Source organism: Parasteatoda tepidariorum, chromosome 9, assembly GCF_043381705.1.
Source record: "Parasteatoda tepidariorum isolate YZ-2023 chromosome 9, CAS_Ptep_4.0, whole genome shotgun sequence".
Lineage (NCBI taxonomy): Eukaryota > Metazoa > Arthropoda > Arachnida > Araneae > Theridiidae > Parasteatoda > Parasteatoda tepidariorum.
The window spans coordinates 86084350-86111704 of NC_092212.1; the positions used below are offsets into that span (position 1 = coordinate 86084350).

Here is a 27355-nt window from a genome sequence, read left to right on the forward strand (position 1 = left end):
ATGAAAAAAAGGTCTGGGAGTTTACTAATTTGGAAATTTAAAAGAAAAACCCGAATAATCAGGAAAATGAATTAAAGTAATTCAAAGCCATGTTTCAAGAAAAAAATATGTCTTGTTATTTTTTTAAAAAAATCTTTAATTCTAATGGCAAGTATTAATTTTTTGTAAAATGTATGTGTAAGAAGAAAAAAAAAATGACACAAATCACAAAGTTCAAGGATATTCATGAAAGTCTGGATAAGATTGAATTCCATCCTTAAATTTTATAGATGAAATCTTTTAAACTTGTTTAACAGATTTCTTCAGGGTGGTGTGTGTTTTCTGCTTTCATTGCCTTATTAAGCTTTCATTGCTTTACCTATTTCCATTTTGTTTTACTCAATTGTTTTATAAACAATGAAATTTTATAAGTTTTTGAAGTGTTTGATTTATTGTTCAATAAGACAGGGTGTGTAGCGTTTTTAAAGAAGGTGCTTAAAGGTGCTTATTTTCAATTTGTTTTTTGAAAGCTCTTAAAAGTGCTTATTTTCTGTTTTTGTTTTTTAAAAGCCCTTAAAGGTGCTTTTTACATTAAATGTTTATAGAAAGTGCTTAATTTTTCCTTTTTCAAAATGAGATTTTTCCTTTACTATGATTTTTGCTTCGAATTATGAAAAAGACACTGTTCACATTGTCCATTCAACATTTTCACATTGAATTCACCCACAATCTATTTCAGCATGTTGTCAGTCCGTAGCGTATGAAAACGCCATTCGTTTTACATGATTCAAAATTGCATAATTTTTAACAACTGTCAAGAACAATGCCAATATTTTTTTTTTTTTGGACATGACGGTTAAAACAAGATAAAACTGTCAATTGTCAAAAATTTTCCAACCCTGCCTAATTAAATTTTTTTAATTGAAGTTCATTTCAATTTTTAAAAAAATAACAAAAACAGTTTTGTGGTATTTTTTGACTGGGGTATTTGTTTTTTTTATTGTGTATCTGAAATAATAGTTGTCTCATCATCCAGATTGAAAGAGGAAGAGTCTGATAGCAAAATTGAAGTGAACAACACATCACAGGATGAAAGCAAAGGTGAACTAGACATAACTGTTGATAGTGTCAAGGATCATCTAACGTAAGACTGATTTTTTACTTTTTTTTATCCAATTCCCAAGCGGTATAAGATTATTTGTCCATTCTGTTGAATAAGGATGTATTTTATTGTTTTAGTTAAATTTAAAGATTTGCTTGTAGCTACATTAAAAAAAGAAAAAAAATATTATGAGGTTTGAATTCATACTCAAAACAATTTTCATAAACTGGTTTTGAAGCCCTGAAAATAGTTTTTTCTTAATGTTTTTTAAAATGTTCTTGTTTTTTACATCCTGTAAAAGACATCTTATTTCTAAAATGTTGATGACTTTCTTCCTTCATTTGATGCTTTTCTGTGTGTCCCTTTACATTTTTAGTCTATAATATATTTTTGTACCGGTACAAAAGTCTTTTCATAGCCTTTTGAGTTGCTTTTTTTTCCATTTTTTTTTCTTCAAAATAAATCTTAACAAAAAAATTTTCATTTTAGGACACTAAATTGTCATCATGTCATTTTTTGTTCATACAGCAATTTTATGTTATCAGGCTTTTATAAAATATATTAACGGCAATTTTGAATTTTTTTTCTTAAATCTACTACTAATTTAGTAATAATAATTTAAGATTGTAGGTGGTAATTGTCTATTTGAAAATCTTAAAATATATGATGTTTACATATTAACATGTCGATAAACTATAATATTGTATAACACAACCAGATAGTATGTAAGAATTATACTGATTGATATTGTATTAACACTGATGCCTTTTTCTTGTTTTTATTGGTGAGATTTAATATTATATTTTCCTATGGAAAATGAGGAAAGTTTTTGTGAGATTTTAAATATGAATCCTGTATTAAGTCATGTACGTATTTTTTCTATGTCAATAAATAGTTGAATTAAATATGTTCACAATAGTTTAAGCAGATTAATACTTTTCCTGAAAAATGGTTCAAATAAGAAAAGAAGTCTACTCAGTCTGCTTTGTTTCTGTGTTTTATGAAGGAGGCGCACAAAAAACTGAATACCCTCAATAAGTTTTGTTCTAATGATTCTGGGTTCAAGGACCTAACCTGAAATATGCTAATTAGTGCAGATGTTTTAAGCTACAAATTTATACATACACTGCATGTATATGTGCAGTGTACAAAAAAATGTGCCACACTAAATAATTTTTTATTTACTTGTGCTGTGCTAGTTTGAACTTGTAATCATTTCGTTCAATCACGAGTTCAGGCAGAGAAATATAATTTTTTACAAACTGTACTCTTAACTACTTGCTCACATGCAATTAAGTCTGGATTTTGAAAAACCTTGCAACTTTACCCTATTCATCTTGGCCCCTGCATGCTATGTGCCATTTTTGTTGTTATTTTAAGTTTTTGTGTCCCCCTATCAAAAATAGAAAAATTGTGCAACTCTGGTTTAAATGAAACATTTATGTGAAATAACTAACAAATATATGTAAAAACAAATAAAAATATTTTTTTATAGGTTTTTTAAAAAAAATAAAAAAAATATTAGTTTTTTGATAGTTTAATCAAAGAATGAAACTAATTCAGAAAAAGACAAAATAAGTAACATTTCAAATCAAAATAGAAAATCCAATTTTGTTTTATATATAAAGGGAGAAAAGCAGAAATTGTAAGGGATGTCAGAGTGGGGAAATCAAAAACTGACAGAAAATCAAATGAGAAAAATTGAATTGTAAAAATAAATGACAAACTTAATAATGACTTATAAGTACACGTGTAAGACATAAGAAAAGTAAATAAAGTTAATCTAATCAGAAAATGAATCCAATTTACCAAAACAAAAGAAGTAAATCAAAATGTGCCTAAAGCAGCTAAAACCAAATTTGCTTTATTTTAATTTAGATATTCAAACAAACAATAAAAGCAGGAAAAAGTATTAAAAAGCAATAAAATTAATGTGTGTTTGCAAGACAGCTCTTCTTCAGGGGACACACAGCCTACGAACACACAGGAACCTTTCTGTTGTCTGAACAAGTACTGTCTGGCAAAAACACATTTATTTTATTGCTTTTTATTACTTTTTCCTGCTTTTATTGTTTGTTTGAATATCTAAAGATAAAGTTGGTTAAAATAACCAAATCAAAATAACATCAAGTGTTGACACCTCTTTTTTTTTGAAAATCTTGAAAAAATAAAAGTTTTTTGAATGGTTTATAAAAAACCTAATACATTGTTATTTTATTGTTTTATAGGAGTACAGTGAGTGAAGGTGTGACTACAGTACTGGAAAAGGTTGAGTCTTCTAAAGTTGTGCAGGAAAGTGTCACCAAAATTTCCTCTTCTGTTGTGACAGCAAAAGAAACAATTGTGAATGCAAAAGAAACTGTCATTAGCACCCCAGAAAATGCTAAAGAAACTGTACTGAATGCCACTGAAAATGCTAAACACGCGTTCCTGAACTCAACAGAAAATGCTCTCAATTCCTTCACCAGTAAAAGTAGCACTATTTCAGAAACAGTTGCCAGCACAATTTCAAATTCTGAAGGTATGTTACATCCATTGTTTTGAAATTTTCTTCTTTTGAATTTCAGAATTCCAATACGGCACCCATATATTACGATAATTCAATTATGCTGTTAATTTCAGAAAAACCACTTAATTTAGCTAAGTTTTGATTGTAGATTATGATGGGGTGAATTTAAAGCTGTCCCATCTTAAGAAATTTCATTAATTAAAATAATACAGTTGACTCGCGTTATAACGACCCCATCCGGACTGCCCCAATCTGGTCGTTATATCAAATGGTTGCTATAGCAAAATGAGCAATTTTTCTTTGAAAATCGGTCACATAATGGTTTTAAACGTCATAATGCATGCATATACTATTTGTGGTATACATGTTATAAACCAAAAAAGGATAGGATACATACATTAATAAAACTTACGGACATTTTAACAATTAAATTACAACTGTTAACAATTAAGAATTTTATTTTAAACTACAGATTAAAAAACATAGTATGACAAAAAAAAAATCTAGTTTCTAATGAATTTTTTGATGTACATAATTTGCAGTATATATAACAATTTTTTTTTTATGTACATAATCTGCAGTATTATAAGGAAGTGTAAACCGAGGAACATAAACGAGGCTTCATTAGATGAAGACATTAATTTTTTGATGTGCATTAATTTGTTGAAGTTACATGTTTTAAGTTTTTGTAAAAAAATTGGAAATTGAAGTTAGTCGTAATTTTGAGCTCTGGAAAAGCGCTATTTCCAAACTGTTAATTTTCTCCAAATGGTCATCTGAATTTAGGTGAAACTAAAAAAAATCCCTTTGTGTTTATTGCTTCTGCATCTTGTTTAATTGAAGGCCTTTCCTTCGGTAAAACACTAATTTCTTCGTCGAATGAAGCCTCGCCCATATCTTTATTTAACAATAAGTTTAAAATCTCCTTCTCTCTTAACTCCTCTGTACATTGTACATCATCGTCGACCTTCGCATATTCGTCAAAGTTGTTCATAGCAGCACTCAAATTTACATACGAGGAAAATTCCTTCAGTATTTCATCGTCTAGGTCAAGGTCATCTAAGTGATCCATGTCCTCGCCACACGGATTTTCCTTTCTACAAAATCCTGCTGATCGGAAAGAGTTCTCAACGGTGTTTACTGAAACTTCTTTCCAAGCAGTTTCTACAGTTCGTAGAGCAACCAGCAGATCAACGTCAAATTTCATGTTTTCCATATGAAATAAAATTTTGCGAATCAACATTTTCCTGTAGATTCTTTTGAAGCTGTGGATCACACCTTGATCCATTGGTTGGAACTCTGATGTCGCATTTGGGGGAAGGTACTCCACTTTTATCGCCTTCAAATTTTTAATTTCTTTTGAATGCGCAGTGCAATTGTTGACAATTATCAAGATTTTTCTGTTCTGTTGATGCAATTTTTTTTTATCAAGGATCCAAAGCCATTCTTCGAACAGCGAACCCGTCATCCAAACCTTCTTGTTGGCACAATGTGCTACAGGTAAGGATTTTACACCCTTTAGACAGCGGGGACACTGCGAATTACCAATTACAAGCAATAGTAATTTCTCATTACTTGACATATTCGCTCCAAGCAGAACAGTTATTCCTTGTTTGGACCGCGTATTTCTTTTGCATGTTTCACCTTTAAAAACTAAAGATCTATCAGGTAAAAGTTTATAAAAAAAGTGCAGTTTCATCTGCATTAAAAATACCGTCCTCACTATAGTTTTCCATAATTTTTTAGAAAGATTCTTCCTTGAATATACGCACGGTATCTTTGTTTACTGAAGAGCTTTTCCCGCATATTTTTGTGAATACTATTTCATGCCGATGCTTAAAGTTCTGAAGCCATCCATCGGAAGCTTTGAAGGATTCATTGGGATAGGATAGTTTTTTTTAAAAAAAACTGTTGCCTTTTCTTTTAAAGCGTTTCCATCCAGAGGAATGTTCTTGCTGCTCATGCCTTTCATCCAGTCTAAAAGGGCTTTCTCAAGAAGAGGGAATTTTCCATCTCTGAGTCTCATTCTTTCTGGTGCAGCGTTTAAAATGGATTCTCTGTTCTTCACTAATGTGAACAGAGTGTTCTTAGGTATTCCAAATTTTTTAGTTTTAGGCATGAGTTTCTCATCGATGGACTCTAAAATTTTTCTTTTCACATCAATAGAAAAAGCACAACGTTTACTAAAGGTGGCATTTTTATCAAATGACAAATCAGCGTGTTGAAATGCAAGCTTGCAAAATTAAGAACAGCACACTTTAATCAAATGCAAAAACCTTTTCCAGCTAAAAACAAAATGAAACTGAAAAGGAGAGGCAAAGGAAAAGAGGTGGGGATGTCTGCAATGGGAGGGGGTGCAAGAGTAAACAAACTCACCCGATTCGACAGCTCGTCCTCAATGCTCGATTAAGTTTGTTGTCTACACGCCACCATACTAGCCAACTGAAATCGCTTTGTCTTGACGCCATGTGAGACCTTCGGATTCTAGGAAACAGGACTTAACAGAGGTGTGCTTGTTCAAGGTCAACCATTCAACTCCACTTTCCAATAGGAAGTTAGAAAAGAGCGGTGTTCAAATTCAGAGAGGATCATTATATTAAGAGTTGACCTTTTTTACGGTCGTTATAGCAAGAGTAAAATAATGTTATCTTTCATGGATGTGAATTGGGACTCCTTCACAGGATCCTTATATCAGGTTGGTCGTTCTATCACAGGGTCGTTATAACACGAGTCGATTGTATATATAATATAATCAAGAAGAAATACTTCAAGATGAAATAATCAGAATCCTCCGATGAAGAAATAATCGTTTTTTCTTCAGCGGCACAAGCTCATTGTTCTCGTTTTTACTTTTATATGACATTTTGTTTTAACAAAAGATGCTCACTTCACATAAAATAAAGCTACCACGAAACTACAAAAAAAGTAATTAATGCTAAGAAACTAACAATGAATAATTACAAAAAACAAGCATAACTAATAACGATAAAAAAAGTCAACAATTAACAAAAAAAAGTAATAGTTAATAACTAATAAAAAAAAGCAAATGCAAAAGGGATGGAATTCATTTTGTACACCACTTGGTAGTTTCAATGTCAACAGGGTGCGGCCAATTTATGGTCAAACAGGAGTGGGAAATGTAGGGACAAACCAGTAAAGCAATTGCATAACTGTCGATACTAATTGATCAGTTTCTCCCAACTTGCATTTCTTTATTTTGTTCATTGGAAATGCAGATGTATTTACTTTTCACTTTATTTTAAACTGCTTTAGGAACAGATTATTTTTTTTCATGCTTTTTTATATTTTTTTAAAAGATAAGATAATGTTACTTACTTCCACAGAATAAAATTCCTAATAAAAGAGAATATAACTGATATTTTTTTTTTGTCTTTTCAATTTCTTTAAAAAAAAAATTGATAAGTGAGGGATTTCTGGATGCCAGATTAGGGGTCCCCATACTGTATTTATTTTATAATCAATTTAAAAATACTTTTTTTGTTTTAGTGAAATTTATGTTAATCTATAAACAATTAAAATATTCTAAAATGATTTCAGTGCTTATTTAAAATTATGAGCTTACGAAAACTAACACGTAGACTTTTAATATTTAAATTTTCTTTTCTTTACCATTTTGCTGACATAAATTCGGCTATTTTATTTGTATTTATGCAAAATGGACCTAAGAAAAAGGTTTTTTTTTAAACTTGCCTCAATGACCTTGCATTGACGACCTTATTCCCGCACCGATGATATGGAAAATACCAAATCATTGGTTCATAACAAATCAAAAATATTGTTCCAAATGTATAGCTTCCTATTTTATTTCTTTTTACTGCTTGATCTGCTGCACTATTATTTATTTCACAAAATCTATTTAACTTACAAGTATGCTACCTCATATTATAGTAAAGCTTATATCATGAAAAAAATAAGTGTCATTTGCTATCTATTATAATTATTATTAACAATTATTGTAATTACTATATTATTAATTTATCTATTTATATTATTAGAAAAGAGTTTTGTAATGATTTCCTACCTTATGTGGAAAGTAAATTGAAATTTATTTATTTTTAAATGCTTGTCTATCTCTAAACTACCAAATTGACAGTTTTTTTTTAAATGTTTTCTCTCCATGTTAGATTGAAACAACTTGTTAAATTGCTTTCAGTTTTTTTTTTTTTTATTCAAATCATTTGAAGTGCATTTATTATTAATTGTATATTCCGTTTGAATAATCTGTTGGTTGAAACAAAATTGTGAATATGGTGTATGAACCCAAAATGGGCAAAATTCTTAATTTTATCAATTAAAAAAAATATTTTTAAAAAATAGTTTTATATAAAAATGATTCCTTGGTTTCCTAATTTGATTCTCATGTTAGTGTCATATTTATGGTATTTCTATTATGGTGCTTATTAGGACTGGGCGTAGTAAGAAATTTTACATTGTGATGCATTGTCTGTTAGACATTGCGATGTATCGCGCTTTAGCATATGTTCAAAAATTATCTTTCAGAAGTCTTTAAATTTATCAAAAATAAATAAAAGGAATAAATCTATTACAAAACAAAATGTGGTAAGTAAAAACAAACCGAAGCTAATTTTTTTAAAAAATAAACTTGGCTAATTTTAATAAAAGCAAATTTTTTTTTAAAGTTAAAAATGACTTAAGATTTATTGGTTTAAAAATAATAATAAAACTAATAAAATATTTTACATACATGCATTAAAAATTAAAAGGAAAGAAAAAACTAAAGTAAAAACCAAACTAAAGAAATGTTCACTTTAGTAAAACATTTTTTAAGTTATTTGTTGAAAGAAATCGTCTCTTTTGAAGCATTGTTAGACCTTGTTTAATTCATTTATTTAAATTAATAAAGTTGCATTAACTAATGCTCTAATTCTATACTTAATGAATGTAAAAATAAATTAGTTTTTTATTTATTTATTATTGTTATAATTTTTTTTTTAGAAATTAAAATCTACTAAGGTTTATTTGCTTAAAAATGATACTGTCTAACAAATTATGAAACAAACAAGTATTGAAAGAATTTTAAGAAACGTCAAAACATTGCTTAACTTTTTATTCAATTAAAAAAAAATTTGTTTTAACTAATAGCCAAATTTTTTTAATAATTAAAAATGACTGAAGATTTATTTTTTTAAAAATCAAATTCTATCAAATTTTTACTCATGTGCATTAAATAAATTAAAAAAGAAAACTAATTTTTTATAACGAAGTTAAATACAAAATACCCCTATTAAATTGTATAGCTTAAAATAAAAAACAATAATTAAAAAAAAACACTGAAGAATCTTTTTTTATTATTCATATTTTCTTTTCATTAATAGATTGATTTCAGAATGAAAATTTGAGATAACAGCGATTGCACAATGATCGTCAAGTAACAGTAGGTCTACTAAAAATAATTGGCAAGAAGCGTTAAATCCCGACAGACAAAAAAAAAGAGGAAAAAGTAACCAACTAATGCACAATTAAACGATCGCTAAGTAGCAAAAGTCTCACTGAAAATAATTTACAAGAAAAGTTGAATCCCAACGAAATAAAGTGGACAGCCATCACGAAATAACGTAAGTCCAGCTGAAAATAATCTTCAAGTAAACTTCCTAAGACAAAAATGGCACATAAAGAAACTATGCATAGTGTTCTATTTCACCGCTGTTCCTCGCTCGAAGCCGGGAGCTCTGATTCAATTCGCTTTTCGTTATTCAACGTAACGAAACTAATATCGTCTTCTTAGCTAGACTCTATCAACAGCTTTGCTGTTAGACGAAATCAAAATCGTCTCCGTCAGCGCAGTGACAGCGTTAGCGTAGGCAAGGATTCGTACATGTTAAATCACGAGCGTTGCCTTACATGACAACGGCTTAAATCAAATTTCTGATGCATCGAAAATGAAAATCACTCTTGGCAGCTTAAATTAAATTTCTGATGCATCGAGAATGAAAGTCACTAATCAGAAATCATCACTAAGCATCTGATTAAATCAGAAATCTTTATTTAATCAGATTTCTGATGCATTGCCTAAATCGAAAGTCATTACATCGGCTTGCCGATGAATGCATTAAATCGATATTTCACGATGCATCGACTTATAGCCCAGTCCTAGTGCATGCATTATTTATAGTATCTAAAGTTTACACTGGAGACTACTATAGCAAGGTGTGTAGCGTTTTTAAAAAGTAGTTAAAGGTGCTTATATTCGTTTTTTAAAAGCCCTTAAAAGTGGGTTTTCATTGTGTGTTTTTAAAAAAGGCTTAACTTTCCCTTTTCCAAAATAAGATATTTTTTTCTTTACCATGTCGATTTTTTCTGCGTGTTGTGCAAAAGCTTGGTTTTCACAACGATTTCCCAATTCATTCAACCCCGATTTTTTTTCTGTGTGTTGTGCAAAAGCTTGGTTTTTACATTGTTTTCAATTCAACGTTTTCCCAATTCATTCAACCACGATCCATTTCGGCGCACCGTGGGTTCGTGACGTACGATAGCACCCATCAAGTTACATGTTAGATTAAATACTTGGCAATCTGCATGTGCTTCTACTGAGCTGGATTCGGTGAGATTGTTATGTGTGCAACTCTGCTGTTTTTTGCAAGATATTCTCAATTGCAGGCATCATTTTCCACCCTCTGATATTGAACCGAAAAATCTCCAGATCTTTTAATGGTGGCTAATATAATCGTGAAAAAGAGTTCTTTGTCAGAAACTAGTTATTTTATCATGATCATGTAAAAATCTTGGAAAATTATTTTGCATTTTGTTGATGTATATAGTGCTTACAAATATTTTTTGAGTGCTTAAAAAGTGCTTATTTTTTGTTGAAAGATTTGCACCCTGTATAAATCGGAAATTGTTCAAAGTAAAGAATGTTTCCTATGCAATCATGAAATTAAATAAAGATGTTGCTCACTCTTCCTTTTTAAATGCTTTTCTCTCCCCCGTCACCAAATAAATAACTCTGAAACAATGAGTAATGAAAAGAAAAAAAATAGAATAAAGGGTACATTGACACAATAAGAGTTTCATGCAATTTTAAGTTAAAACAATGTCAGGGTATCTGCGTACCTAGAAAGTCATGAGAAATCGAGAATTTTGGTATTGAACAAAATTTGTCGTGAAATGTCAAGATTTTAACTATTGTTTTAAAAAAATCATGAATTTAAGTTGCCTAAAAATCTAATTTTTAAAATGGAAGTTACCCTTCCCCCAATTTCACGGTGCTCCGTACATCGGAATTTGAAACAAAATCCCCACTCAGTCACATTTCATTAAAATATAAAATGTTTTTATCATGTTCTTCAGAAATTAGGGTGCGGCGCTCTTTTAAAAAATGAAGGAAAAAACATTTCTAGAGTGAATTATCTTTTAAACTTTTGCGATTTCAGAATTTTTGCTAATTTATTTATTTTTGTTTTATCAATTTAAAATCCTAAATGAAGCAAGACTGTAAAAATCAGTAGTATTTCTTTCAAATGAACGAAAAGATATTTTGGTAAATTGAGTTTTTATAAGCATTAAAGCAAATTACCAATTAAAGTTTGAAGAATAAATTTAATTTAAATATAATTAATTACAAATAAATACAGAAAGTTAAAAATGAAATTAGGATCGTTGTACAGCTATGCTTCACCGACCGTGCAACGAGCTAAAATGTGGATATCGACGGTTGCTTGTAGAAAAACTGGTTTTACGTGACTCCTGCAAGTTGAAGTAAAAGTTCTTTTTTTTGCATCACCAAGTGAAGGTGAGATTACAGGGCCAGGGCACCGCCGCAATATCTTTAGAATATAATTCTGCAGAAAAAATAAAGTAATAATTTGCTTTTGTATTTTTTTTAGCTATTTTATTACTATAACTCTTTCAATTCTGTGTTTTTAAATTTAAAATCTATAAATAAAGATGCAGAGTATAATAGTTTTGGTTATACCTATCATTTCAATGATTGTTGTTGTAATGCTTTTTTAAATTAATTGTTGTGTTTTTGGGAGAGAAAATAGTAATTTTGTTAAGTCTTGAAAAATTCTTGGAATGAATCATGAATTTGAAAATCTAAAATGTAGCAGATACCCTGAATGTGCATTAAGTTTGTAAAATTGAGCTGTGTTGGTTACCAGATCTTGTGGCATTCCAGGAACATTAGTTTTTCTTTCAGGTTGTAACCTCTTTTATTTATTTATTTATTTTTTTATTAAATATGTCAACAGTGATTGGTGTGTCTTTAAGAGGCTAAGAATTCTTACTGTTTCAGTGGTTTCTCTTTTTAATGCCTATTCTGTGTCAGCTTCTTTATTAACTGCTTTGTGTTTGCTCACATTTACTAATAACTGTTACTTGAAAGTGGGTTATTATTCTTATGCAGCACTATTTAAAAATGAAGAATTTTATTGTATTTATTAGAAAAGCAGTTACATTAATTTTTTCTTTGTTTATCCTCATATAATTTGAAGTTGAAAGCGTAGGTTAAAATTATGTAAAAAAAATATGCAACATTAAAAAAAATGCTAAGATTGAAAAAAAAAATCCCTTTCCTGAACTCTTAACCCTCTCCATGTTCATATCCCCATTTATACATGACCCCCTCCCCTATGACAGAATCGCAGCGACACGTTGGGGCAGAACGTTACAGAATTCCATCAGAAAGATTTTTCTTTTGAAAAGTGAAACATATAACTTTTTAATAGAAATTTATGCGTAATATTTGTATCACGCATTTAGATAATAGCTTTTTGACGGACCCAGTTTACGCCAATAATATAGTAATTGTATTTTTGACAGATATTGATTTTCGCATGGTTTTTAAATATCCCGATGTATGTCGAACGATATCGAAAAATTCGATCCTTGCATTTGAGCATTTACTTTTTAAGTCAATAATTCTTTTGAATTTTTGGCAGATATTGCAATTGATTTCTCAATATTTTTTAAATCCAATATTTTATGTGCGATATTATTTATGACAGCAACCTAATCTCGAGGAACGAAACACGCATTTGAGAAGTCTGATTCACGTGATTTTGTCAGCGATCTTTTTTTCTGTAATTATTAATGTGGATTTCATGATTTTTAATTCTTTTAACAATTATTTACAAAATGTGAAGAAGGAAATAATTTGTGTGTTTCCCCCTATCAACAAAATGCGAGAATATCAGCCACAATATTAGAATTATTAAGTGTTCAATTAAAAAAAAGTGATATATAGTTTTTTGTAAACACACAGCAATTTTATTTTAAAATTAGTAACATATATGTTATGAAAAGTATCTTTCAGAAAGATATTAGTTAAGTCGCAGATAGCTCGAAAAAATTGTGCCTGGGGGCCTTATTCATATTTTTGTTGAGGAGCCCGCCTTTCTGCCGTTTAACCAGTGAAATAAATTATATACAATATAATCAGAAATGAAGAAAGAAAAAAAGCAATCAACGGAGTTCCTAATGATATATCAGATTTTGAAAGTGATTTTAGTTTTGATAGTGATATAGATTTTTCGGACTGTTCCTCAGATGAATCTGATCAGGATATAAATAAACTAGCAAAGCTTTAGTTAGGCTATGGTGCAAAATTGATATGAAGATAATTTTTTTTGATATCTGAATTTGGTTTTCCTGACAACTTAGTTTCTTTCGATAAAAATCTATGTTTAGAAGGAAAAAATGCATCTTTCAATTTTCCAATATGTAAATTTAAAGTATGAAGGGGAAAAAAATAACGCAATATTTAAGTGATTTTGGTCCACAAATTGAACAGTCAGAGGAGGGTTAAGTTAAATGTATTTTTATTTGAGTGTAATCCTCAAGGCTATTTATTTTGTGGTTAATTGGACTAAAAAGATGGCTGCAAATTTTACTGGAATTTTCCACTAGACTACTGGATTTTGCCAGTTTCTCCTGAACTACTGGTTTAATTTAAATTCTCCTGGTTTTTGTACAATTTAGGAAATTCCCTGAAATTGAGTCAGATTGCTAAAAAATTCCCTATTAAAATTATTGCTTGTTTTCTAGAATACTTAAATAAGTATTATTATACAAAATTAACCTAATTTGTAAAAATCAGTTCAAAACTTTTTTTCGTTCTAAAATATTTAGAACTTTTTAAATTAATTTAAAAAAATCTTTTGACTATCTTTGATGAATTAAATGCCTATTAATATTCTAAATTATGAATAAACATAATACATAACATTTCCAGATTATTTAATGTGAAATTATAACTGGAAAATATGGTAGTTTTTCTATTTTAATCTCTTTTAATTTCTATTTAATTTCTTTTTTTCTATTTTATCCCTGAAATTTCCTATGTGTAAAATATTTAGTACATTATGGAACAATTATCATGAAATTTATATTATATTATTTCGTAAAATCTACTGGATTTTTTTCCCTATACATGTTGGCAGCTATGTTAAAAAAACCATGCATATGAAATTTGATTCTATTTACTTTATATCGAAAACATGAGTGTAGTGGGATTATACTAATATTCAATAAAATTTAAATCTACGAAATTCTCTTTCTAATTAAAAAAGGAAATGTTTGTGTCTGCAAAAGAATTATGTTAAAGGTTAAAATGTTTGCATGTTTTTGTTCCTTTGGTTATTTCTCAGCTGGCAGTGGGGTGGTGGCAGAGCAGGATAATCTAGCAGTGAAGGCTATATCTTCTTTGGGCCAATCACCACGCTCAAAAAAGGTCAGACTCTATATTTTGTATGTGAATGTTTTTTTAAAAAACTCTTGATTAAATGCTATTCCATTCCTGATGTCATGATTAAATGTTTTTTAATTATTACATCGTGCATAGCGTTTTTAAAAAGTGCTTATTTTTGATTTTCGTTTTTTAAAAGCCTTTAAAGGTGCTTTTTTCATTGGGTGTTATAAAAAATTGCGTAAATTTTCCCTTTTTGAAAATGAGATTTTTTTTTCTTTATCACGTCACGTATTATGCGAAAATGTATTTTTCGCATTGTTCCGTTCAACGTTTTTACAATTGAATCAATCACAATCTATTTCAGTGTACCGTTGGTCTATTGCGTATGAAAGCGCCAATCATTTTACAAGTTGGATGAAATACTTGTGAGTTTGCATATGCGTATAATGAGCTGGGTTCGCTGAGATTATTACACTCTCTTGTGCAACTCTGCTGCATTTTGCAAGATATTCTCAATTTCAAGCTTCATTTTCCACTCTCTAAAATGGATTAAAAAAAATCTCATGAGCATTTTAAAGGGCTAATGTAATCAAGAAAAGAGTTCTTTGTCAGAAACTAGTTATTTTATCATGATCATGTAGTCTTTAAAAATTATTTTGCATTTTGTTAATGTATAAAGTGCTTAAAAATATTTTTTGAGTGCATAAAAAGTACTTGAAAGGTGCTTATTTTTTGTTGCAAGATTTGGCTATGCACCATGTATTACTAAAATAACAAAATTCACTTAGCCCATGATTCCGCTTTGTTATAAAACACCAAATATGACGAAAATTGTGTAGGGAACGTGAAAAATAAGTAACAATGCGTCCCTTGGTCCCTTTAAGAAAAATAACAAGCCAGCAGATGTATTAGAAAAATTATAACTTTACTTTATTTACATATTAACCAACATCTTCTATCATTTTCTTTTCTATTTTATAAAAAATCTTTCTCTATCCTATCAAATGAAATCATTGCTTTCACTTGATGCAGGCCTTTAAGTAGTACTAATTAAAAGCCTTAATTGTCCACAATTCTTCTTTACTAATAGAGGAATTCATATTTTAAATAGGCTTTTGTAAAAGACGTTCGGGTTAGTATTGCAGATTCATGATGTGACATTCTACTAAAAATATTGGAATTAAAAACTCCATCCATGTGGAAAGGGTTGACAAAAATCTTTAATTGGCACAAATAGCGTGCAATAGAGTTGGCACAAAAGTAATACCTTGAAATGTGACACATACACGCTGTAATAATATAGTGTTTAAAATATTATAATTAGACAAAACAAGTGATAGTGTCCGAAAAAATGAATTAATTTTGAATAAATCGTTAACAAATAGTCATTACTCAAATGCAAATGTGACTCATTTGGTGAAACAATGACGTAACCGATAATGACTCAATTTAGGTTGATTTTGCAGTTACGTCATTGTCCCCAATATAAGAAATAATTATAGGCTTATTAGAGGGTACACAATATGGTCCTTTAGGTTATAATGTAAGTATCTATCGTTCATTTGGTGAAACTGATAATTACTCTATTTAGGTCAGTTTTGCAGTTACGTCATTGTTTCACCAAATGAGCAATATCAAGTGTCTTAATAACATTGTGTACCATGGTAATTTAAAAATGTGAAATCTAGTAAAAATATGATACAAACAACACAATCTGAAGAAACAATGTAGCTTATAATGGAATCGTCAGAAATAATAAAAAAAGAAATTCAAATTTGGGTATTGTAATAACAGATATTGTTGAAATGAACAAAAACAGTACTGTCTTTCTAAAATTAATTCTGTATTGATGATTTTATATATTATTGATGATGGTGTGTTTTATTGGGAGTGATAAATAAATTTCACTTAAAATTGGAATTTTATTAAGCTTGAAATATTTCTCTTACTTAAAATGCATCTAAATATGATAAGTCTGCTGATATAAATTCTAAACAGTAATTCTTTATTTCGTTTCATCTTTATTATTTAAGAATGTGTGCTCAAAAATTTAATGTTTACAAGTGCTCCTATGAATATAAAGACTATTTGCTCCAATCTGCTCAAAAACCCATTTTTCTGCTCCAAAATGCTTCAAATCAGACTGATTAAGTTTACACCAAGAGGGTTTCCGTAAAAGCAGTGTAAATTTAAATTGTGCCTTTGTTGCTCTTCTTGGTAACAACATGTTTGGAGGATTTTGTTTTATTCTCTATCTGATTGCTGAAATAAAGTTGAATTTTTCATTAAATGAAATGTTAGGGATTTCCATAGACCAAGGTCCAACTTTTGTGGCTTCCTTGGGGGATCCCTCACTATTTCAGTAATGAACATTATTATTAAAATTTTAACTTTAGTATTTTTCTCCTCATTATAGATAACAAGAAAATTGAGTAGAATCAAAAAATCCCCCAATGGTCGTCCATTTTATTGATTTTCTGACAATTCCTATGTCCATCATGCAATTTTCTAATCTATCTGTGAAATATCCTTGCTGACATTAGGTCAGAATTCAGCTAAATTTATGGCTCACTTAAGCCCATCATATCACATTTTGCAATATGTAAAAATACAGACTTTTGATTGGCCATATTTGTCCTCCGTCATTATGAAAATTCCGCTGTAGAAAACAATGGATTTACGAAATATAGATTTTTTGTGTTCATACGATAGATTAATGAAGATACGATATATTAATAGTTTATATGATAGATAATAAATGATAAACATAAAACTGACATATTTTCCACTGTACTGATAATTTTGTTTAAAAATAGTTCATTAAAGAAAACTTAAAATAAACTTTCCGTTCGATGTTGGGGCAACTGCCCCATATGTCCCTGGTTGGGATTATGGTTTTCTACAAAACCTTTTTTTTTCCTTTTCCAGAATAAAGCACCCAAAGCTCCAACTGCTAATTTGGAAGAATTCAATCACATGGATGAATCACATGATGTGATTGCATAAAAGAACATCTTCTGCTGCTGCTCAATACTCTTATTTGTATTTTGTTGAATGTGATTATGGAAACCTATTTTTTATATCTTTTTTTTTAAATATAATTTAAACTTTTTGTTTAATTTTAATGCAAAATCCTGTGTTGGAAATTTTAAAATAAAGGCTGCATTTTTAAGTTTCAAACTTGAGGCATTTCAGTGAGTGAGTTGTGCAAGTTTTGAAAATGTTCAAACTACAAATGCATTTTTTAAGTATTGAATACAATACTTTTCCTACCAAGTGTTATTGCCTTTTGAATAACCTGGGGAAGGGACAGACTTTCTTGCAAACTATGTTCTTGCTCTTAAAAAATAAATGTTTTCTAATATAGCATTTATTTTTGGATGGTATAAGAAAATGCAATAATTTTAATTGTTCATCTTAATAATGAATTAATCATTGTGTGTGTGTATCAATAATGGAAAACTGTTACTTAAAAATGTTACTCATCACACTATTTTTAGAAAGGTTTATTTGGAGGATTTTACTATTTTGTATTACATTTTAAAAATGATTTATAATTTTTTTATGGGCTTTTCAAATCCTCGAATTATTTGTCTTTGTTGTAATTTATGAATATCATTTGCAGCTATTGTAATGCATTCTATTTTATATTTTCCAATTTCTTTAAAGATGTCTTTTTTTATTTTATTTCAACGCTGGTGGCGGGTTTGCCAGTGTTTGTTTTGAAGTCCCTCTTTGTGACTTTTTCATATGGCTAATAAAATTTAAAATGTTATCAGTGTGTTCATTATTTTTTTCACTTTGAATGATCATAATTTTACAGGGTCACAAATCTTATTCAATGACAAAGTGATAACTCGAAACATTTATGTTCTGAGATATAGTATACCGAAATTAGAGAAATCGTCTGACCACAAAAACAATAATTGCCTTATCAGAAAGCTATGTGGAAACAAGATGGAATAGTTTACGAGCGGTCGTGGAAAGGCTCAGAGAAACGATGGAATCATTGTGAACCAAATTGTTAAGAGACACTATGTTAAATCTTAATTATCAGCTTTATTGTTTTGACTGACTTGTTTACGTTAGTGTATCAATGGATTAACATTGTAATGCCTTAAAATTAAATACGAAGTATATTAAAAAATCTGAATGAAAACCAATTACATGTATATTTAAATATAAAAAGTATTGCATATAAACTAATGTAACAACTTATGTAAAACATGTAATTTTAAAAGAAAAGTGTCTGCTGGGCTAAATATTATATAGTATTTATATAACATATCTTCTAATTTATGTCATCTAATTTGACCGATACGAAACACCTACGGTTTCAGTCGCGTAAAAACAAAGCTGTATAGTATCACTCGATAATTAAGAATTTACATGGAATCTTTCAGTGCGTCTAAGGGATTGTGATAACTCAAATTTGAAATTCGCTCATTGTCATCACATTAAAGATAAAATGCGAAACTGATAAATAATCACCTGTCAAACGACGTGGATTTACAACGGTTGTTGGTTTACGGCGGTCTGGGAAGCCTTTACAATTTTGCCACATGGCGTACTTGGGGATGGTGTCGTCGCTTGCAGGTATCCAATTATGGCGATGGTAAAGTGTTTCAATTCTAAAATGTCCTAAAAACATACTGACCCATATTAAACCACTCTTAAAAGCAACCGTAGGAAATATTTTTTAAACATAATCGATACAAAGTACACCTAAAACAAAAAAATTATTTTCTTTAAAATGTCCTGCAAATAGGACAACGAAGTTCTTTTACAATATATTAATAGGCATCCTCTTTGACGTCCATCCCGGACTTTTAACTGACACTCTTATACATGAGCTACATTGTGGGCCCCTAAATGGCTTATAGTTATTTCCTCTGTTACGGTACATTAGTACCCTATAATATAAAACGTGACCCAGTTTGAATATTAAGGGACGATATAGGGCAATGTAGTAATAAAGTATATTAACTTCGAATTTTTACTCTATTATAGATATACATACAAACGAAAAGGGACACATTTTGCTCCCCCTAATTGGCCTATAATTAATTCCTTCGGTAGGGTGCACTACTACCCTGTAATATAATACATGGTCCAGTTGGAATACTATGGATTAATATAAAGGGCCATGTAATACAAGAGTCTTAACGTCATTTCACACACTATATATACATACCTAATACCCATTGTGGTCCCCTTAATTGGCCTACAGATCTTAATTGCCTAAACTGATCTGTGATAAACAGAGTTTGAAAAATCCCACCCCACCTGTTTTTCATCAAAAACCTGGGTTTTTGATGAAAGGCTCGAATTTTTTCAAAAATACTTTTCCTGAGTACTAAATGAGAATGCATTAAAGTTTTATATTGTTACACTATTATTTTTGTTTCTTAAGGATAAGCAGATTGTTACATAATACAGTCAAACCCCGCTATAGTGAACCTGGGATATAGTGAACACTCGGATGTAGTGAACTTTTTTAGCGGTCCCGTCCGTATTCCTATTTAAATAATGTTATTTTTAACGCTTATAGTGAACAGCTTAGAACTTGGAAACTCGGTTATAGTGGACTCAAATTTCATTTCTTTAAATATCTTTTTCAGTCCTCCATCTTTAAATTTGTGGGTGTTGGGACTGAAAATGAATGCATTCCTATAAAATGTGTCATATTACTCTCCTTTATGCTTATCACTTTTAACTATACTGTAATAAATGTCAAACAGATCATTTATCTTATACTCCTCCCTCCCTGCCAAGCCTCGCCTTATCTCTTTTCCCCAAGCTTGCTCTACAACTAGTTAACTTGGCCACCTGCTGAATTTTTGGAATTTTCTTATCTGTTCAAACCATATTCTTTACAAATCACCCCTTGACAATCAAGAAGGGGAACAATTTAACTCATTCTACAGCTGCTCTCTTCATATTCTTACATTATCTATTTGAGACAAGATTTTTATTTCAAAAGCAGTGAAAATGGCAAATTCTCTAAAGAGAAAAGCGTTTTCGATAGAGGACAAAGTTAAAATTGTAAAGCGTATTGATGATGGAACCAATCAATCGACACTGTGTAAGGAATTTTCCTTGTCAAAATCTACAGTTTCAAACATTTGGAAAAATCGAAGTGCAATTCTTGCGGCATACGACAAAAACATGGTTTCATCGAAAAAACTGCGTGGAGCTGAAAGAGAAAACGTAGAAGATGCTTTGTTAAGATGGTTCGAAATCTTGTTCAAAATGTAAAAATCTTGCATTCTTTGCACATTGTAGATAAGAAAATTGATGAACTCAATTTAAAATCAAATTGTGTTCAATCAAAAATCACAAATTTTTTTCATAAAAAGTGAAAATAAAGCTAATATTTAGCGACGTAATTACTTTTTCCATCAATTTTTGCTTTATTATCTGTTAATTAGTTAATAATTTTTTAAATAACTTATGCAAAATTGCAAAGCCAATTTTCAATCATTCAACAGTCTTATGCAAAAAATATTCTTCAAAAAATTTGGATATAGTGAACCATCGGTTATAGTGGACACATTACTGAGTCCGCAGACGGTTCACTATAGCGGGGTTCGACTGATCTAAATCTGCTCAATTAAATGATCCTTAGATATTAGTAAAATCTTTATTCAGTTAACATTGTAACTTAATATACTGTTTTTTTTTAATTCTATTTTTGGTTCCTTTAAAAATAGTTCATGTTTTTCTCCAGATTGTTTAGTAACATCATGTAAAGTTAATTCCCAATAACAGGCTTGGTTAGAAATAATTTTGTGTAAAGCTCATTATAAAAGTAAATATAGCACATTTGTTATTTAGTAATAATTTCAAAATTGTTAAGTTATATACCATTTTCAATGTGTTTTTCGTAAAATATTTCAATATATTTTTACAAAACGTTACCTGTTAAGGTGATATTACAGGATTATTTTATAATAAAAGAATACCACTTTCAGTTTTCAACTTTTAATTTGTGATTAAAAAAAATTTCAAGTCATAATAATAGTTAGAGTGTATTAGGAATGGTAAAGGATGATAAAGAAATATTACTTGTAAAAATCTATAAATAATTAAAATATAAATAATTTATCAGTATTTATTAATTAAGGAACCTTATCAACTTTCTGGCCATAGGAATATGTTGATATCTTTGAAAAATCGTTTAAGACCCTTTTATTTACATGTTTACTAACTGATAAAAACCTAATAATAAGAACTAATAAAAAACAAAATTGGTTTAAAAATTATAAATCTTTTCAAATGTAATTGTATTTTTATTCTATATAAATTTTCATAAAAATATTTATTGCAATAAATTTAAAAAATATATTGAGTTAAGCCTTATGAAAAAAATGTGGAATGATTTAAGGTGCTTAGATATTAGTATCACCTATTTTTATTCAAAATGGGACTTAATTTTACATGGCACAGTTAAGAAAACTATTCTCAAGCGTAACTCTAATTCAACTTTTTAGTATTAATTATTTTAAAATATACCTTTATAAATAAAACATTTTATTAATAGAAAGGAAATAATTATTTATATCGTAACTGAATATTTAGCAAGCTTGACCCACAAATGAATATGTGATGCAGGTCTAGTAGCGAAATATAAAAACTTGTAGTAATAAATTTTTCAATGTTTTTGCCAAATTTATTTATTTACTCTTTTTTTTTTAAATATACATGAAAAAAATTTTACAATTCAATTTCAATGAAATCATTAAAAATTGAATGTGGATTAGTTTCATAGATGATGTTAACCTTTAACGATCTGAATATGTTTTTTAAAAAAAAGCCCAACCCGGGTTTGCGAAAATTACCAGGTACTTTGGCGAGACCTGTTAATGAATGCAATTATATCAGTGCTTACATTATGATAAAATTGTTTATTTTTTTTATTTATCGATTTTTTTTAAGAAATGTAAATAATTGGCACTGTCACTGGTAGTATATATATGATGATAAACAATCATTCTATTTTTAAAGTCCTTAATTGTTTCAAGAAAAGGTCCTTAAAATTGCTTAATTTTTGCTTTGTTAAAAGAGTCGGAACTTTTAATAATAGTCGGAGTCGTAAAAGAACGGTATTTTTTGAAGAAAGAAAAATCTTTTTTTGTAAATCTTGTCTAAAATACCTGAACTACTTTTTTTTTTTGTTATAATATGTTGGATTCTATTTTTCATTCATTTATTTTTATTACTTATGATTATTTTAAATTAAGATTAAACTACCATTTTAAAAGCTTCAGTGTTATTTTCGCTGCTGTGCTTTCCCAAATAGGATAGTTTCTAAATCATTTGCTTAGAAAACATTCAAAACTAATATTTGAGAAACATCACTTTAAGAAAAGCACATTTCAGAACAGTTTTCAATAATATCAGTCATTTTTATTAGTTTACAAAATAAATTTTTTAAACTTTTTTTAGTATATTTTTTTATTCAGAGAATTTCCTTCATAATTTTCTATTAACATGCATATTATAATTTACTTGATTTCTAGTCATTCTGAAACACATTTTTGTTTGATGTTTTGCGAATTTTAACCTCTAGATTTTCAAATTTTTTAAATTAACGTTGTTATTCAATATTTTGTTGCTAAAAATGTAATTATGTTTATTTTATTTCCTATTCTCTTGTGATTGAAAAATACTAAAATTTTTTTTTATCAGTTAAGGCAATCAGTACAAAATATTCAATCTGAAATATTTTAGAACTTTATTAATTTATTGAAAACTCTACTATAATTTAATAGTAGTTAATAAATGCAGTCCAATCTCTATTTAACGAAGTCGCTAAATCCCGATAATAAGTTCGTTATATAGCAAAAGTGATAGAACAAAATCCTAGTATGACGGTACTGAATGAATTATCAAGTGAACCAGTCCTCACCTGCCTGCCTAAAATTAACAAAAGCATTACTACAAAGAGAATTAACTGGACACTCAACCATAATATCCTTATGAAAAATCCTAAGGAACTAAACAGCATCAGTGATATTGATAACTGCATTCAAATTTTAACGGATAACTTGAATGATGCACCAACCGATGCTACTGATATTGAGACCAAAAAATATAATAATATAAGATTACCAGATGATATCAAAAATATCATTCGATATAAAAAATAAACTTCAAAAGTACTACAAAAGAACTTTAAATCCTGCTTATAAAAATGAAGTTAACAAGCTTAATAGAGAGATTAAAAGAAAATGCAACACTCACAGAAATGATAAATGGAACGAAAAGGTTTCAATGATCAATAAAGAAGATAACTCTTTTTTTTTAAATATAGCAAAAGCCCTAAAAAGAGCTCCCCCCTCTAACTTACCACTGAATGATAACAACACAGTGACTTACACTGATTCAGATAAGGTAAAAACCTTTGCCAAGACCATGAAACAATACTTCTCTCTAAACACAGAACCTTTTTGTAGTGTTAATGATCAAGTTGTAAATGAGGAATATGCTGCTATTATTAACTCGCCTATACTAAATAGTAATATAGATAATACTACTGATGATGAAATAATCAATATTATAAGGCACCTAAAGAACAGAAAAGGTCACGACCATATAACAAATTAGATGGTTTAGTATGGGTATTAAATTTGGTGGTGCAAACCACCAAATATAATACCCATACTAAAACCAATATTCAAAACTTGTCTTAATAATTCCTATTTTCCAGAACCCTGGAAAAGATCATTCTCTTCCCGAAACCGGGAAAAGATGAAGCTGATCCATCAGTCTCTTACCCACAATCTCAAAAATATTTGAAAAAATTATCAGCTATAGGATCAATAAATATTTGAACATTATACCTCAGCAACAATTTGGATTCAGGCCAAATCTTTCGACAACGAAGCAAATTATAAACATGCTTGAATACAGCAGCAAGGGAAAGTTTAAAAACGAAACGATGGCCCTTATCCTACTCGACGTAGCGTTCGATCGAGTATGGCATAAGGATCTAATCGTAAAACCCAAAGGCATGAATTTCCCACTAAATATCTTCAAAATTCTGGACTCATACTTAATAGGAAGAGAGTTTCGAATTAAGTTGAATGACACATACTCTGATTATAATACTATTATGGTTGGTGTATTCCAGGGCTCAATACTGGGCCCTACCTTATATACTGCAGATTTTCCAATTAATGACAACCCAAACGAATTTGTAGTTTTTTACGCGGACGACACCGCAATTATTACCAAATCGATAAACTCTAAGAGGGCCATAAAATTACTACAAAATAATGACGTAGAAGCTTGGTGCTCCAAATGGAGAATAAAGCTACATCCTGATAATTATTAACAACAAAAAATGTAACTCTCATTCAATCAAATTATTTAATACCAATATTAAACCTGCTAAGTACCTTGGCATCACGATCTCGCAAAACTTGAACTGGAGCAAACACATTAATGAGACTATTAGCATTAGCGTATTTCGCACTAAAGGCAAACAGAACTTTAAACTAAATCTGGCTAACAAAAGAACCATCTATATACAAGCCATAAGACCGATTTTAACCTACACCTGCCCAGCCCTAACCACGATTAGTAATAACTTAAAAATAAACTCTCAAATACGAGAAGGAAAGAATACTTAGATACATGACCGGAGCCCCAAAGGCAAGCAGTAATTGATTACTAAGAAAAGACTCAAAATTGAGGACATAAACTGCTACATGGCAAAACTCAGCACCAAATTTTTTAGTGATGCTAAAGAATTCAATGCCTCTAATTTTAAGCAAATCTTTGATATTGAACTTATTAAGGATAACAGTAACCACAGTCCGCTAACGGCATTCTTACTATCAGACTGTGACTGTATAATTTCAAAATTATATAAGAAATAAAACACAAACACACACACAGCTTACACACTGGACTACGGCAAACCCGGTGAAGGAGTAACCCTGAAAAGGGCCCGATCTGGGCAAGCCGTAGCTTCCAATAAGTTTAGTACAGTGAGCAACCCGTACGAGTGATTGAATACCAGGACGACCGGGTCACTGTTGTAGCAGAGCTCTACACTAACTTTAATCACGTAAATAACTTTGTAAATATTATGTACACATCTTATTTTAATTTTGTACCATCATCTTATGTCATTATATCCATTAGATAACTTTTTTCCCCCTTGTCCTGTTCTTGCTTTTATATGTAACTGATGATGGGGAATACCCCCAATCCCTTGTTATAATATAAGTCTTAATATTCCTTATGACCTGAGAGCATATGGCAAACCAGTATCGATGAATCGGTTGGTGGCGCTTCGCGCCAAATACCGAGCTACCACTCATATCAAGCATATCTCTTTTCTTTCTGTTGCACTGATGAAGGTTGCCCTTTGAGCATCCGAAACAGCTGTCAGTATTTTATATATTTTTTTGTGCTTTTTAACGTTGTTTGCCTTAGTTTTGTACTATTTTCCTGCTTAAGGCTACTAAAAGCAACTATTTTGTTCAATTTTTTTCTGTGGCAACCATGTAAGCGGTCGAATAGTCCTTGAAAAATTGAATTTTAAAAATACAACCTACGGATATAAGTTTCAGACATACTCAAATTTCAGGAATTTTTTCTATCATGTAAAATTTGTTTTTTTTTTTTACCAAACTCATTCCTCCTTCTTAAATGTAATTGAATTCGTGAATTCTGCTGAAAGATCACTTCCAGGCGTCTCAACTGCCAGAGCACAGGTCAAGCATTTATTCATTCATTGTATCCCTGTGTTTTCTTCTCTTTGTTAGTTCCATCAAAACGTCCTCCACGATGGCACATTTTTCTCTGTTTAGAAGAAACTTGGATCCGTTAACTTCACAAAATATCTTTTCATAAAAACGGACCCTTCACAAAATATTTTAACTTACAAAATGATTTATCTTTTAATCGGGCCTTTCGCAAATTTGTTTATCTTCATTACTGTTTTGTTAATCGAATAAACCCTTCCCAGGGAAAAGAAAAAAGAAAGACAGATGTAAACGAACTAAGTTATGCCTTCGACAGACGCGTCTTCCTTTATACGTCCGGAGTGAATATTCTGTGCAGTATAGGCTAAATACCAAATATTCATATAATGCATCGCTAATTTAGTAGCTGAAATTGCTGTTTATTTTTTAAAATTTAATTTTTTTAATTATAATTTTACAGTGTTGAGCATAATCTTGTATGTCTTTACAATTTAAAAACTCCTTGAAAAAGTTTTTTTGAAATAACGGACTTTATGTGCACAAATTCACAAAAGCGGACCCTGGTTGAAAGAATTATGACTTAACGTTTATTTTATATTAACAAATTACGAGTAATTTTTTCACAAATTTACGAAAACGGACCCTTCACAAAATGTCTGGACAGACCCCTGCTTAATCCAGAAGTTCCCTTGTGATCTGGATTGGGTTTAAAATTACAAGTCTACGAAGTTGAGCATTAGTAATCGTAAAAAAATTGATTGAATGTCAGGAGAGATGGAGTGACAGCTTTACTAAGTGAAGCCACACATTCGAACTCCTCCCGAAAAATCAAACCAGAAATGTCATGGGGAATTTCTTTTTAAATCAATTCCTAACTAACCTTTACTCCTCAGTTGGGCATACGCTCTAATTAGAGGCAAAAGATGTCGGACAGTCTATAGCCCTACTGCTGCACGTCCGCGTCTGTAGTGTCGCGTTGCGGTGCCCCAAAATGGCGTACTCTACACTGCCCTACTACGACACGCCTGTGCCTTTACTCCTCAGATGAGCTTCCGCTCTAATCCGTGGCCAAAGATGGCGGACACTCCCCGGCCCTACTGCGGCACGTGCGTGGCTGTAGTGCCGCGTTGCGGTAGCCCAAAATCGCGCACACTACACTGCCCTACTAGACTCAACCAAAGACTTAAGTTCTCAGTTGCGCTTCCGCTTTAATCAGTGGCCAAATATGGCGGACCCTCCATGGCCCTACTGCGGCACGTGCGTGGCTGTAGTGCCTCGTTGCAGTGGCCCAAAATGTCGGATTCTACACTGCCCTACTACGACAAGCCAGTGCCTTTACTCCTCAGTTGGCTTCCGCTCTAATCCGGGGCCAAAGA

The 27355-nt window shown here is 30.3% G+C and overlaps 1 protein-coding gene across 6 annotated transcripts in view; it reads left to right on the forward strand.

The window, feature by feature from the left end:
• Positions 1 to 18034, forward strand: part of LOC107447257 (lethal(2) giant larvae protein homolog 1) — a 103171-nt gene extending 85137 nt beyond the window's left edge. For 4 of the 6 annotated variants that reach the window (XM_071185547.1, XM_071185551.1, XM_071185548.1 and 1 more), the window contains 4 exons: positions 1016 to 1123; positions 3310 to 3602; positions 14219 to 14301; positions 17188 to 18034. In XM_071185547.1, coding sequence (XP_071041648.1) covers positions 1016 to 1123; positions 3310 to 3602; positions 14219 to 14301; positions 17188 to 17265 — 562 coding nt within the window. In that variant the 3' untranslated portion in view covers positions 17266 to 18034. The remainder of the gene's footprint in view (positions 1 to 1015; positions 1124 to 3309; positions 3603 to 14218; positions 14302 to 17187) is intronic. The other 2 variants (XM_071185549.1, XM_071185550.1) reach the window with 1 other exon arrangement.
• Positions 18035 to 27355: the final 9321 nt, after the last annotated feature.